Here is a 16,653-nt window from a genome sequence, read left to right as displayed (position 1 = left end):
TACAGGAAGGTATTTTAACAGTGTGTTGTTTAGTTTAGGAGGGTATTTTACCAGTGTGTTGTTTAGTTTAGGAGGGTATTTTAACAGTGTGTTGTTTAGTTTAGGAGGGTATTTTAACAGTGCATGTTGTGTTTAGTTACAGGAGGGTATTTTAACAGTGTGTTGTGTTTAGTTACAGGAGGGTATTTTAACACTTTGAATGCCAGCAACGCGTTTTGTCGTTAGTTCATGCCGCGCTTTGAATGCCACCAACGCTATATAGCGTTTGTTTGTCGTATTTTTTTTTATTGACGATTTTAATTCATATTTCATCAATCGAGCCTCACGCTAGTGTTGCAGAGTCTCTCTGAGCTCAATTGGGAAGATACCGCCCCCTATCGTCTCTCCCTGTGTAACTGCACCCCATGAGTTTAGACTGATGGGGCGGGGCGGGCCAGTTTCTTCATTTTACTTTTCCCTGAAGCCAACTGAAGAGATCCATTGTGATCACCGGCCCGGAAAACACGTGGATTATGTATTTACAGTACCCAACGCTGAATCAATAAATGCGATCGATATTTGGAATGGCGATCAGGAATTGGAATAATCTTTTTGGATAACATCTGATCTGAGGTAAGGAATTTATTTGACCAGTTTTAGGATAATCAGAGCTTTTTTCACAGAGATATCAGCGTTTGCCCTATGCGTGTGTGTGTGCTGATCAGGAAATGAGAGAATCGATATTTCAGCCCGCTTCTATAGCGTGCATAAATACACATATACTATCGATAATCTAGCGTTTATTTGAAAACTATTCATAAATAGGCCGAAAAATTACAACGTTTTTGTGTATGCCAGAATATTCCAGTAAATGCCGATTATCACGGAATCTTTATATTTGCATTGAAAACGAGGGCTTTTCAAAATGCTATAAAACGGAAATGAAGCGATTTAAAAAATTAAAAAAATTAAATTAAAAATCCGTTTCGACAATGTCGCCTGCAAACAAGTCATTGATAAACGACGGGCACATTAGACACATAGCCATAATTTAAGACAGAGATTATGCGTTCACAACGCTATCATTGAAGTGGCTGGTGGCATTCAGACACGTTTTACCATGTTAACCAGTGGCACTGGAAGTGTTAACAGTGCATGTTATGCACTAACGCTTTTAGCAAAATTCACATATTGCTAAATACTGCGCGTGTGTGTGAGAGAGAAAGAGAGAAAGAGAGAGATAGATATCGCGGCCAGCCCACCCTCACTGAAATGTATGCCTTGTGTATGTATGTGACAAATAAACCTCTTGAATCTTGCCATATTCAATCAGTTTCAGTAACTACAGAACAGTACATATTGTTAGACTCACTTGTTGTTTTGTTGCATCAGGTTGGAACGAGCCTCGAGCCGTCGCGTTAACGCTTCGAGAAGCTTTTGTGGTCCGGGCTTGAACTTTCCATGATAAAAAGTGTCCATATAAATCCTTTTGTTAGATCCAACACTGTCTGAATGTACAGTATCTCGTGATGATCTCTCCCACTCCTGAGAATACACTTCTTATCACCGAACCAACCAGCTAAACGAGCCTAGCTAAGCTAACGCACTGAATCCGAAATGAAAATACTACTGGCTCCTCCTCCAAGCATTCTTTTCTGTCTGATGACTGACGACGTGACGAGTACAGTGGTGCAGAGCTTGCTTCAAACATGCACTAACGCTTTTAGCAAAATTCACATATTGCTCCATAACAGTTACCAGGAATTAGCCAGGATCACTCTGAAACTATACAATATTCACCACGGTATAACACACGAACGTATACATGAAAACATTTATTCTTTTTCACATGTTGAATGAGGGATAGTTACTGTCAAATGAGCCATAGTATTGTCTCCATAGCTATAATATAGAATATAGATATAGCCCTGCAAACAGCGCGACGCACAGTGAAAATCCCTATCCTTTACAGCGCTGGCACACTGAGTACAAAGATGGCTAGACCGGCTGGCGCCCAAAGTGTTAACAGTGTGTTGTCTTTAGTTACAGGAAGTATTTTAACAGTGTTTAGTTACAGGAAGGTATTTTAACAGTGTTTAGTTACAGGAGGGTATTATAGTGTAGTTCTGACTCTTAACCCGCCCTGTGTGTGTAGTTCTGACTCTTAACCCGCCCTGTGTGTGTAGTTCTGACTCTTAACCCGCCCTGTGTGTGTTTATGTGTTTATGTGTGTAGTTCTGGCTCCAGAGAGTCTCCTATCAACGAAGGAGAGATGGACCCTGATGACTTTACGTTGCTACGACGACAGGACCAGATCAACTATGGCAAAACCACCTTGGCCTACGGCCGATACATCACGGAGATCCCCAAGTGAGTCATGGACCACATTACTGCATGAATTCAAGGAAGACTCCAACAATTTGGGAAAATCTACTTTAGGTAGAAGTAGACTAGGAAAGAACGAGCCCTGTTCTACCTGCAGCTCTCTGATCAAAACACAGGATTTGGAGGTGGTTTTAATATACTTAACAATGGTCAATAGACAATATAAGGCCATCAGGCTGCTAAACGAACAATGAACACTACACAACAACAACCACCAAACGCACATAGCACACACATCCACACGCACACACTCACTTTAAACAAACACACTGTAGCACCCACTCCACACACTTATAGCACACACCCACTTTAAACAAACACACTGTAGCACCCACTCCCCACACTTTATATTTATTGATGAAGGATTGCACTACAACTCGTACACCTTACTGTAAATTGTACCTAAATTGTACCTCATCCCATTTCTGCTTTGCACTATATAGTACTGTACATTAGTACACTGCATAGTATTGTATATTATATGGTAACTCAGAACATTGTACATATGTCTATACCGAACACTGTGACCTCATTTTCTTCTTCTAAATTACATGCTATACTATGTTATTTGATACTATCTTGTCTAGCACAGTCTCTGGAGCGTAACAGTAAGAAGCATTTTGTATGAAAGTATTCTGTACTTCTGTATGACAACTATTAAAGAAACTTGAAACTTGAAAACTTGAAACTTGAAACTATAATGTTTTCGATTGTATGCTCGTCTGGTCTCTTTGAGGTATAATTTGAAGTGCTGTGTGTCCATTTTGGTAACGTTAGATGTGACGAGGACAGTTTTCCTGTTGATCTCCCGTATTTCAGAGCAAGTCTCATTCATGATAGTTAACGAGTTATTGCAAATTGCAACCGTCACTTAAACCGCTGGTTCCCATCGTGTGGTCCCTCAACACATTCCTATTCACAATATAAACATGACAAACGATGGATGCTAAATAATCTCCTCTCTCTCTCTCTCTCTCTCTCTCTCTCTCTCTCTCTCTCTCTCTCAGACACCGCCGCCAGCCCGGAGTTCATCCTAGGACTCCTGATAAGTTCACGAAATGCAGTCGTCATTCGTGGGTCGAGCAGATCGAGCTGTGGAAGGTCAAGCTCCATGTCTGGCACCCCCCCACTCCTGAGAACATGTGAGACATTAGAGATTTATATAACCTATATATACTGTATACAGGACCTCAATAACATGTGAGACATTAGAGATTTATATAACCTATATACTGTATACAGGACCTCAATAACATGTGAGACATCAGAGATTTATATAACCTATATATACTGTATACAGGACCTCAATAACATGTGAGACATTAGAGATTTATATAACCTATATATACTGTATACAGGACCTCAATAACATGTGAGACATCAGAGATTTATATAACCTATATATACTGTATACAGGACCTCAATAACATGTGAGACATCAGAGATTTATATAACCTATATATACTGTATACAGGACCTCAATAACATGTGAGACATCAGAGATTTATATAACCTATATATACTGTATACAGGACCTCAATAACATGTGAGACATCAGAGATTTATATAACCTATATATACTGTACACAGGACCTCAATAACATGTGAGACATTAGAGATTTATGTAACTTATATATACTGTACACAGGACCTCAATAACATGTGAGACATCAGAGATTTATATAACTTATATATACTGTACACGGGACCTCAATAACATGTGAGACATTAGAGATTTATATAACTTATATATACTGTACACAGGACCTCAATAACATGTGAGACATTAGAGATTTATATAACTTATATATATATACACTGTACACAGGACCTCAATAACATTCTATTGACTCATGAACATACATAATTTAATCCCTGACTCATGTTGGTGACCCCTGCACCAGACGAGACAGGAAATGACCCGGTGGTCGCTCTTCTTCTTCTGCAGAAAAGAGCAGGACCTGGACGATGTGAAGGACATTGAGCTGGACTCCCCCTCTCTGGACTCCGCCTCCTCCTCCAAGGCCAATGTAGCGGGAAGGCCGTCTTCCTGGAGGTGAGACTCTACGTGTCCAACTGCTGCTTCTAGAACATGTTCCTTTATTCAGCCCACAGGCCTTAACCCTTTCACTACCACACTACAGAAGTTTAACCCTTTCACTACCACACTACAGAAGGTGAACCTTTCACTACCACACTACAGAAGGTGAACCCTTTCACTACCACACTACAGAAGGTTAACCCTTTCACTACCACACTACAGAAGGTGAACCTTTCACTACCACACTACAGAAGGTGAACCTTTCACTACCACACTACAGAAGGTGAACCTTTCACTACCACACTACAGAAGGTTAACCCTTTCACTACCACACTACAGAAGGTGAACCTTTCACTACCACACTACAGAAGGTTAACCTTTCACTACCACACTACAGAAGGTTAACCTTTCACTACCACACTACAGAAGGTTAACCCTTTCACTACCACACTACAGAAGGTTAACCTTTCACTACCACACTACAGAAGGTTAACCCTTTCACCACCACACTACAGAAGGTTAACCTTTCACTACCACACTACAGACGTTTAACACTTTCACTACCACACTACAGAAGGTTAACCTTTCACTACCACACTACACAAGGTTAACCCTTTCACTACCACACTACAGAAGGTTAACCTTTCACTACCACACTACACAAGGTTAACCCTTTCACTACCACACTACAGAAGGTTAACCTTTCACTACCACACTACACAAGGTTAACCCTTTCACTACCACACTACAGAAGGTTAACCTTTCACTACCACACTACAGAAGGTTAACCTTTCACTACCACACTACAGAAGGTTAACCTTTCACTACCACACTACAGAAGGTTAACCTTTCACTACCACACTACAGAAGGTTAACCTTTCACTACCACACTACAGAAGGTTAACCTTTCACTACCACACTACTGAAGGTTAACCTTTCACTACCACACTAGACGTTTAACACTTTCACTACCACACTACAGAAGGTTAACCTTTCACTACCACACTACACAAGGTTAACCCTTTCACTACCACACTACAGAAGGTTAACCCTTTCACTACCACACTACAGAAAGTTAACCCTTTCACTACCACACTACAGAAGGTGAACCTTTCACTACCACACTACAGAAGGTTAACCCTTTCACTACCACACTACAGAAGGTTAACCTTTCACTACCACACTACAGAAGGTTAACCTTTCACTACCACACTACAGAAGGTTAACCTTTCACTACCACACTACAGAAGGTTAACCTTTCACTACCACACTACTGAAGGTTAACCTTTCACTACCACACTAGACGTTTAACACTTTCACTACCACACTACAGAAGGTTAACCTTTCACTACCACACTACACAAGGTTAACCCTTTCACTACCACACTACAGAAGGTTAACCCTTTCACTACCACACTACAGAAAGTTAACCCTTTCACTACCACACTACAGAAGGTGAACCTTTCACTACCACACTACAGAAGGTTAACCTTTCACTACCACACTACAGAAGGTGAACCTTTCACTACCACACTACAGAAGGTTAACCTTTCACTACCACACTACAGACGGTTAACCTTTCACTACCACACTACAGAAGGTTAACCTTTCACTACCACACTACAGAAGGTTAACCCTTTCACTACCACACTACAGAAGTTTAACCCTTTCACTACCACATTACAGAAGGTTAACCTTTCACTACCACACTACAGAAGGTTAACCCTTTCACTACCACACTACAGACGTTTAACAGAATATTGCTGTGCATCGTTATGTACATGTGTATCCATCTTCGGTGGGTTACTTAACATCAATGTCTCTCTAGTTTCACCACTCCAGAGAGCGAGGGGCCGGTCTCACGCTGTGACAAGCAGACTGATTGATTGATTGATTGAAAACTTTAACACAGAGCTGGAACACATAGAGCTGGGCATCAGAACACACAGAGTTAGAACACATAGAGCTGGAACACAGCTGATCAGAACACAGAGCTGGAACACATAGCACTGGCCATCAGAACACACAGAGTTAGAACACATAGAGCTGATCAGAACACATAGAGCTGATCAGAACACATAGAGCTGGAACACACAGAGCTGGAACACATAGAGCTGATCAGAACACATAGAGCTGGAACACACAGAGCTGGAACACATAGAGCTGATCAGAACACACAGACCTGATCAGAACACAGAGCTGATCAGAACACATAGAGCTGATCAGAACACATAGAGCTGGAACACAGAGCTGGAACACATAGAGCTGATCAGAACACATAGAGCTGGAACACATAGAGCTGGAACACATAGAGCTGGAACACATAGAGCTGATCAGAACACATAGAGCTGGAACACAGAGCTGATCAGAACACATAGAGCTGGAACACATAGAGCTGATCAGAACACATAGAGCTGGAACACAGAGCTGATCAGAACACATAGAGCTGATCAGAACACATAGAGCTGGAACACAGAGCTGGAACACATAGAGCTGATCAGAACACATAGAGCTGGAACACATAGAGCTGATTAGAACACACAGAGCTAAATTGACATTATTATGGCCCATTCAACGTCAAGTATCTATTGTTCAGGGTGTAGCAACGTTATACTTTTTCATCCACATATTCATACTAAAATACGGTCTAAAGTATATAAGTATGTTTTTATCGTTTTCTGCAGCATTCTCCAGAACGTGATTTATAGCCCCAAATGCATTATATTGATGATCAAATACAGTTTGGTAGGAATCTGTGCGAGATAAAAAGTTTCAACTGGACGTGGTTCTAGGAGTTACTACGTATGATCTGATGTTGACCGGATGGGCAGGGGGTCGTTTATAATTCCGTGGGCAACGTTATATCATTCATCTAGTGTGGGTGATATGATCATCAGAGCAGTTAGTATCGAAGAAATAAAAAAATAACGCTGAAACTCACCGTAGCTTCCTCGCGCCGTTGGGAGATGAGTGTGGAACAGAATTCTTTCTATTATGGGATATAGAAATACCCGATCCATTACCAGGTTGTATAATAGTATATACGTCCAAATCATGTTGTTTGTCGAGTTATTGGCAACGGATCGCTATCCATTGTGTTGAGCTACAGTCCCGGGACCTATAGCGAGTGATCGGACCAAATTGAAATGAGCGCCAGCTTCAACTTCCTGTTTCTTCCCTGGGCGATCTGCCGATCAGCCATCAGATGGCGCTCTTGAACCGTTAGAGAGTTGACAGGGGATCACTAGTACATATACTGTCTCCGGGGGATAAATATGATTTCGATCACAGATTTTTGAAATATTGATATCAATGACGCTGTACAGCGTCATCGGCAGAATAAGCATGGCGGGGAATGACGCTGAAAAGCGTCAACGGCGATTAAAGGGTTAACAGTATGTTGTGTTTAGTTACAGGAGGGTATTTTAACAGTATGTAGTTTAGGAGGGTATTTTAACAGTATGTTGTGTTTTAGTTACAGGAAGGTATTTTAACAGTGTGTTGTTTAGTTTAGGACGGTATTTTAACAGTGTTGTTTAGTTTAGGAGGGTATTTTAACAGTGCATGTTGTCTTTAGTTTAGGAGGGTATTTTAACAGTGCATGTTGTGTTTAGTTACAGGAGGGTATTTTAACAGTGTGTTGTTTAGTTTAGGGGGGTATTTTAACCGTGCATGTTGTGTTTAGTTTATTCTTTTTCACATGTTGAACGAGGGATAGTTACTGTCAAATGAGCCATAGTATTGTCTCCATAGCTATAATATAGAATATAGGTATAGCCCTGCAAACACAGCGACGCACAGTGAAAATCCCTATCCTTTACAGCGCTGGCACACTGAGTACAAAGATGGCTACACCGGCTGGCGCCCAAAGTGTTAACAGTGTGTTGTCTTTAGTTACAGGAAGGTATTTTAACAGTGTTTAGTTACAGGAAGGTATTTTAACAGTGTTTAGTTACAGGAGGGTATTTTTTTTTTTTTAAACTTACATTTTTATTTTCATTTTTTCAACAACATACATAGACAACATTCATAGACAATACACAGTACATAAATTAAAACAAATAGACAAAAAATGGGTAAAGAAAAAGTGTGACATGGGTCCTTCGGTCCCTTATACATTTGCATTATTTATTTAAATTTTTATTCATTTCCTTGTATCCTTTTCAAACCTCTGTGATGTCGTTACTTCCCCTCCTGTATTCTTCCCATTTTCCCCATTTCCATTCAAACTTTTCTTCTTGCAGCCTCAGCAGATGTGTGATTCTCTCCATTTCCTGTATCCCCTCTACCAACTCTATCCATTGATCCTTTGTCGGCACTTCTACCTTGTACCACAGTTTAGTTAAAGCTTTCTTGGCTGCCACTATCAATATCTTAATCAAATATTTGTCTTCCCCTTGGATTCCTTCCTGTGACAGATTCCCCAAATACAACACTTGGCCTCCCTGGGGTATTTCGTATCCTATTATTTCATTTATTATCCCTCCTATCTCTTCCCAGTAGTGCCTTATCTTCTGACATCCCCAGAATATGTGTGTATGGTTCGCCCCTTCCTGTCCACACTCCCTCCAACATGTTTTCTTTGCTGGTGTGTAATTGCCCTGTATTTCTGGTGTTATAAAGTATCTAATTATATTTTTCCACCCAAACTCCCTCCATATCCTTGATCCTGTGGTTGTTTGTTGTGTCTTACATGTGTCATACCATTCCTCCTCTGTTATCTCTATTTCCAACTCTCTTTCCCACTTTTCTTTCACATACAATGTTGTATTTCCCTTACTGTCCATTATTGCCTGATATAGTGCTGATATCACCCTCCCCTTCCGTCCTTCGTATGACTTTACCATTATCTTAATTACCCCATTCTGTTCTTTGTCTCTATCTTGCTTTATTTCTTTGTTATAGTAGTCCCTAATCTGTAAATATCTAAAGTGGTCCCTATTCTCTAGTCCGTATCTTTCTTTCAATTTTTGTAGAGTCTGCATCTCCCCTCCTTCTATCATTGTACATATTGCTGTTATCCCCCCCGTTCCCACCTCTTGAACCCATGATCTTCTATCCCTGGTCTGAATTTGTTGTCGTGTGCTATCCATCTCAGTATCTTAGATTCTTTTTCTAGCTTGTATTTCTTTACTATTGTGTTCCATATGTTTATAGTGAATCTGGTAATTGGATCTAGTAGTTGTTCCTGTCTTCTGAACAGCTCCCTATCTCCTATCAGTGTCTGCACTTTGAATCCCTCTCTTTTGGTTTCTATATCTTTCCATTTGGCCTCATAGTTCACATTGCACCAGCATGCTACTGTTCTAAGCTGTGCTGCATAGTAATAGCTTTCTAAACTGGGTACTGCCATCCCTCCTTTCTCCTTTGGTAATTGTAGAGTCGCATATCTGATCCTTGGCCTTTTCCCCCCCCCAAATGAATCTTGATATCTGTCTATCCCATTCCCTAAATTGTTTTTGTGGTATTAATATAGGTAGGGATTGAAATAGGTATAGTAACCTTGGTAATATGTTCATCTTAATGATTTCGATCCTTGAACTGAAATCTAGGGGCATCACTGTCCATCTTTCTAGATCTCTCTTGATTTTCTGATTTATCTGTGTATAGTTTGCATCGTATAGCCCCTCCCCCCCTCTTGTGATGTTCACCCCTAGGTACTTGATCCTGTCCATGTCCCATTTGATTTTGTATTTTTCTTTGATCTCTATCGTTGGTGTGTAGTTCAGTGCTAATGTCTGTGTCTTTGTCACATTAAGTCTATACCCTGAGTAATATCCATATTCTGTCAGCAGATCCATCAGTGTCGGGAAGCTTATGTCTGGTTGTCTCATATATACTATCACGTCATCTGCGAATAATCCCAATTTATGTTCCGTCCCCCTTATCTCCACCCCTTTGATGTCTTTGGTCTGTCTAATTAGTTGGGCCAGTGGTTCGATGAATACATCGAAGAGCGTCGGCGAAAGACAACAACCCTGTCTGGTAGCTCTCTCTAGTTTAATCCGGTCCGTCAGACTACCATTCACCTTAATCCTAGCCGTCGGTTCTTGATATAATGCCCTAATTGTTTTCATAGCGTTTTTGTCTAATCCAAATCTCTCTAATACTTTATATAGAAATAACCAGCTTACACTATCGAAGGCTTTTTCTGCATCTAGGCTAACTAATACTGCACTTCCTCCTTCCTTTTGTATCTCCTCTACTATCTGCACTGTCTTCCTTATGTTATCCTGTGTCTGCCTTCCTTTAATGAATCCAGTCTGGTCTTCGTCTATTATATCTGTCATAAATGTCTCAAATCTTTTGGATATTATTGATGTATACATCTTGTAATCTACATTAAGTATGGACACAGGTCTGAAACTACTACACAGTTCTCTATCTTTCCCTTCTTTTGGAATTGTAGTAATTATGGCCTCTTTCCATGAAGGTGGCATTGTGCCTTTTTCCATTGTGTGTCTGAATGCTGCTTCTAACATGGGGCTCAGTTCCTGCCTAAATGTCTTGTAGAATTCCGAGGGGAATCCGTCGCTACCCGGTGACTTACTACTCTTTGCCCTACTGATCGCATTCCCCACTTCTTGTTCTGTGATTTCTGCATTTAATATTCCATTCTGTTCCTTCCCTATTGATGGTAAATCCAATTTTTCTAAAAATGTTTCTATCTCCTCCTCCCCTGCCGCTATCGGTTGTGTGTATAGTTTCCTATAATATTCTTCAAATGCCTTCTCTATTTCCGCTGGTTCTCTCAGTATTTTGTTTGTGTTTGTGTCCCTTATTGTATGTATTGTGTTTATTTTTTGTTGCGTCCTAATTCGTCTAGCTAACAGTCTGGTCGCCCTCGGTCCCCCTTCATAGTATGTCTGTTTCATGTATCTAGCTTTCTTCTCTATTTCTGACAGCAGCTCCCTGTTTATCTGTCCTCTAACTTCCTTAACCTCTCTAAGTGTCTCCTGGTTCTTTGAGCTTTGGTGTTCTTTCTCTAATTCTTTCAGCTTCTTTATCAAGTTCTGGTATGTCCCTATTCTAGCCTTCTTGAGTAATGCCGTCTTTGCTATCAATTTTCCCCGTATTACTACCTTTAGTGCATCCCATAAAATGTTTGGATCTACCTCCCCATTATCGTTCTCTTCTCTATATCTAATTATGTCTTCCTTCACCTGGTTAACCAAACCTTTGTTGTTCAATAGTCCTACATTCAGTCTCCAAACTGTATTCCTCCGTCTACTTTTAAGATTTACTGTCAGATATATTGCGCTATGATCTGAAATATCCGTCACTCCTATCCTGCATTCTTCCACCCGATATCTGTCCCCTGTTGTCATGAGAAAATAGTCTATCCTTGAATATGTTGTGTGCGGGTGTGAATAGTGCGTATATTCTCTATCTAGCGTGTTCATTGCTCTCCATATGTCTATGATTCCTAATTCTGCCATATGTATATTCATATATTTGCTAATGTTTGTCCTCCATTTCTTTGTGCTAGTCGTGTCTATGTCATAATTCAGTACCACATTGAAATCACCTGTACAGATCAGGACCCCCTCCCCTTCCAACGCTATAATATCAAAGATCGTTTCAAATAGATATTTCTCACTGTCCGGTGGAGCATATACATTTATTAGTGTTACCATTTGACCTTCCATTTTCCCCTTGACCAACACATACCTTCCCTCCTTGTCCCTTATTTCCTTGATCATCTCAAATTTCACTGTGTTCTTAATTAGTATAGCCACTCCTCTTCTAAGGTTCTGTTTAAAAGAACTATAGAACAGGTTTTCATACCCGAATCTCTTCAGCTTTTCATGTTCTTGTGATATAAGATGTGTTTCTTGCAAGAAAATGACCTGCGCCTCTTCCTTTTTAAGTTTCGTCATCACCTTACTCCTCTTTATCGGGTTATTCATACCATTCACATTTAACGACATCATCTTTACACCCTTAACTTGTGTCATATTTCTTTTCCAATTGTTCTCCCGTTCTACCCATGTCACATAAAATAATATTTGTGGTTGTAGCCTCTGCTATCTCCTTCTGACTTACATACATATTTACATAATAAACATCAACATCAACATCAAAATTCACTCTTTGAACTTCCATGGCATTTGAGGGTCCTATTCTTTCCCCTCTTTTCCCCGCTGGTGGGTGGGGAGTAGTGGCTCTCCTAGTGAGAGGGCCCCCCCTAGTGGCTACCTTGAGCGCACTATATATGAATGAATGAATGAAAACTTTATTTAACAGATTGCAGAATGGGTACAATACAGTACGGCTCAATACATACAATTGTTAAGGGGATGCAGACCTGAGAAAGACGTTTGTCTTGTTTCCATCAGGGTCCCCCATTTTCAATTCATATAGACATTTATGACATACATAACATACATGACATTTATGGCATAGGGACATATAGGTATTTAGTACTGATACATTTGTGACATAGGCGGTATTCAAATATACAGTACTGTTACCCCTAGATCCTGACAGAGTATATACATATGATGGGGAGGGGACTGTGCATTAGGAGGGGGTGGGTGGGTGGGAGGGGAATATACATACGGAGGGGAATATACATACGGCGGGGAGGGAATATATACATGCGGTGGGGAGGAGACTGTCTATTAGGAGGTGGTGGGGGTTTTGGGCATTTACGGTGGCCAGTTTCGAATTGCAGCCTCCCGTAGGTGCTCTTTAAGGGCGGTTTTGAATGTGGGCAGGGATTCACATTCCTTTACAGCTTTGGGTAGGGCGTTCCACATTGTTGTGGCATAATTGCGAAACGTGTTTAGTCCCTTGTTTGAGCCGAATCTGGGTTTAACATGATTTGTTGAGCTTCCTCTGGTGTAGTGGTTGTGGTATTCACTGACCTTTGGGAAGTATTTTGACATGTACATGGGCACCCCGGTCGTATAGTGTATCTTGTAGACCAGGCCCATTGCAAGTTGCTGTACTCTGTCGTCTACTCTAAGCCATCCTAGGTTGGCAAAGTGGGCAGGGGTGAGGTGGGTTCTGGGGTTCAGGTCAAGTAGTAGTCTGACCAGTTTGTTTTGTGATGTTTGTAATTTTGTTTTAAGCGCCTTTGAGGTGCTTTGGTACCATGAGGTGCACGCATAGTCATAGTACCCTTGAATGAGTGCTCCTGCCAGAGTCCTCAGGGTATTCTTGTTTACCAGAGAGGAGATCCGGTACAAGAATCTAGTTCGTTGGTTGACTTTTTTTATTACATTGGATGCCATTTTGTCACAGGAAAGATTTGCCTCTAGGATGGAACCCAGGTAGGTAATTTCGTCTTTCCTTGTGACAATATTGTCACCCACTGTAACTGAGAAGCCGTCGGTCTTGCTGAGTTTGTTATTTGAACCGAAGAGAATGGACTCTGTTTTGCCCATGTGTAATGATAGTTTGTTATCAGCGAGCCATATGCAGATTTTGCCTAGTTCCGTGCTGAGGGTTTTTTCAACCTGCAATTTGTTCTTGTCAGAGACCAGCAGGGCTGAGTCGTCCGCAAACAGGAACAAGTTGCAGTCACAGGCTGACGACATGTCATTTGCATAAATTAGGAAGAGTAGCGGTCCTAGTATGCTTCCTTGTGGAACACCACAGCTCACTGTGAGGGGGGGGGATAGAGTACCGTTTACCTCTACCATCTGTTCTCTCCCCTCCAGGTAGGATTGCATCCAGCTCACTGATAGGCTATCAAAACCAATTGCTTTTAGCTTGTCCATTAGAATGGAGTGATTGACAGTGTCGAAGGCCTTTTGTAGGTCCAGCATGACCATGCCGCAGTATTTGCCAGCGTCCACCTCTTGTTTGATGTGGTCGTTCAAATAGAGGAGGCATGTGTCAGTGGAGTGGGACGTTCTGAAGCCAGATTGGAATTCGTAGATTAGGTTTTTTTCCGCCAGGTACTTTTCGACCTGTTCGTAGACTATTTTCTCCATGACTTTCGAGATGGAGGTAAGAATAGAAACAGGGCGGTAGTTGCCTGGGTCTAATTTGCTGCCCTTTTTGTGTAGAGGGGTCACTCTCGCAATTTTGAAGTCCTTGGGGACGTGCCCCTGTTTTATAGAGAGGTTTATTATGTGTGTGATGACTGGGGTGATGGCGGCTGCTGCGTCTCTGAGGAATTTGGAGGGGATGTTGTCATGGCCAGTGGCCTTGTTAGGTTGGAGGGCGCTCAATTTTTTGAGTACCTCATCGGTTGTTACCATTTCAAGTTTGAAGTCGTCTTTGTGGACCCCTAGGTTTTTGTAGTATGCTACTATGTGTTCTACCCCATAATGCCCTGAGTGGGAGGGTAGTTTGTTTACCAGTGTTGTGGCTATGTTTGTGAAGAAGATGTTTAAGTAATTGGCTACATCCAGCTTGTCTGTGATGAGCGTGTTGTCCGTCTTTATGTTTATGTTTGAGAATCTGGTTTTAAGTTTTTTACTGCAGCCTAGTTGATTATTGAGTAATTTCCAAAGTTCGCGGGGTTTGTTTTTGTTTTCCTCAGTTTTGTCGTTGATGAAATTTCTTTTTGCGGTTCTGATCATGGTGTTTACGTCATTTCTTAGTCTGTTTCTTTGGATTTTTAGTTCAACCACGTGGGCTTGGAGTTCACTGTTTGAGCTTTTGGAAAGCTTTGTCTGACTTTTATGAAGTTCAGAGCATTTTTTGTCTCTGGTTTTCATAGCGGCCAGTATTTCAGTGTGCATCCATGCCTCAGCGCGATTTTTAACCCTGGTGGTTCTTATCGGTGCCATGTTGTTGAGTATTGCTGTGAATTTGGTTTTGAATCCAAGCCATGTTTCTTCAACCTGTGTACCACTGAGCTCATCTGACCAGTCCAAGCTCCCCAGTTCTAGGTTAAAGGCCTCTCTAGAGTAAGTTTTGAGGTCTCTAGATGTGACTGTTTTGTGACAGCCGGCCTTCTGTTTTAGCTTTTTGCGGGTACAGAAAATCATATAATGATCACTTAACCCGCATGCTATCACCCCTTTACTGGAGATCATGGACTTGTCAGAGGTCAAAATGAGGTCAATGGTGGTTTGTGTCGAATCGCATACCCTTGTGGGTTGTGTGATTAGCTGGCTGAAACCGTGCAGGTCAGAAAATCTACTGAAGGCCTTGAAGACGGGTGCTGATTTACGCAGCATATCCGTGTTCCAGTCCCCAATAAGAATTTTTTCTACCCCCTCCACCCCAGCTAAACACCCATCAAGTGTGTCATAAAACCCACTCTGTTCTGGTGGTCTATAGATTGTGCCTACTAGTACCGGTTTCGCCCTGTCTAATAAGATTTCAATCCAAACAGTTTCAATTTCATCATGGTTAAGGTCAGTACGGTTGATATGTCCAGCTCTGTGTGTGGTCTGACCGAGCTCCCAGTCAAAAAGCTCCGTTTTAGTCACTTTCATGTTTCCGTCTAACTGTGTTATGCGACATGTGTTTTCCTGAGTCCCTTTAATGTCCGTCTCCATATATCTCTTGAATACACATGTCCCCCTTTTTTTTTTAATCACTTTCGGTTTAATTATCCCCCATGTATTTTGTCATACTCTTCCTGCTCAACAAGTCTCTTTCATGTTTTCACTCTCTTGCATTATGTGCGTCATACGTATATCAGTCCAATGTGCTTCGAATCTCTATGCCTTCCTTTCTAAATTTTGGTCTACCTATAATTATCTCATGTACTTTACTATCTTCTCACTATATATTTTGTGTGTGTGCATTGTACTCATCCACCCTTTGATCACCGTCTCGTCTCCTCTCCGCCCCCTTTCTCCGTGTCCTTGCGTCCTTCTTCTCAGTTGATCTGCTTTGAATCAATTCAGATCCCCTTCACCTTCCCGTTCTCCTCGTCTCCTCCTCGTCCCCCGCCGACCCTGGTCCATCTCCTCGCCTTCTCCAACCTCTGCAGCAGCGTAGGTCTCTCGTCTCCTCCTCCCGGCACCTTCCATCCTCTCTGGTTCATGTCCCTCGCCGCCTCCCGCACGTCTCCGTACACCTTTGCGCCTTCCTTCCAATGAACCTTCAGCGTGGTCATTGGTGATTGAAATCTGATTCCGCCTTCCTTCAGAGATTTTTTTATCTGAACATAGCTCCGACGCTTTACCGCCACCTCCGTTGCATAATCATGGTCAAAAGTAACTCTCTGTCCCCCCACCTCTATCTTCTGCCAGGCTGTTCTAAGAATATTCTCTTTCACCTCGAATTCCAAGAAGTTTACTATAACTGCTCTCGGTGGTTTGTCCTCTCGCGGC

The 16,653-nt window shown here is 41.6% G+C and overlaps 1 protein-coding gene across 1 annotated transcript in view; it reads left to right on the top strand.

Annotated features, from left to right (window-relative positions):
* The window catches only part of LOC311242808 (uncharacterized protein), a 64,989-nt gene that overhangs the window by 44,016 nt on the left and 4,320 nt on the right, over positions 1 to 16,653 (top strand). Inside the window, exons 7-9 of the mRNA XM_084331851.1 lie at positions 2,215 to 2,349; positions 3,372 to 3,506; positions 4,313 to 4,420. Of these exons, the coding sequence (XP_084187977.1) occupies positions 2,215 to 2,349; positions 3,372 to 3,506; positions 4,313 to 4,420 (378 nt within the window). The remainder of the gene's footprint in view (positions 1 to 2,214; positions 2,350 to 3,371; positions 3,507 to 4,312; positions 4,421 to 16,653) is intronic.

The sequence above is a fragment of the Notolepis coatsorum genome (assembly GCF_963971535.1).
Source record: "Notolepis coatsorum genome assembly, chromosome: 16".
In the NCBI taxonomy this organism is placed as follows: domain Eukaryota; kingdom Metazoa; phylum Chordata; class Actinopteri; order Aulopiformes; family Paralepididae; genus Notolepis; species Notolepis coatsorum.
The sequence above is the reverse complement of the archived record's forward strand: the minus strand, read 5'-3'. Positions and strand labels throughout refer to the sequence as shown.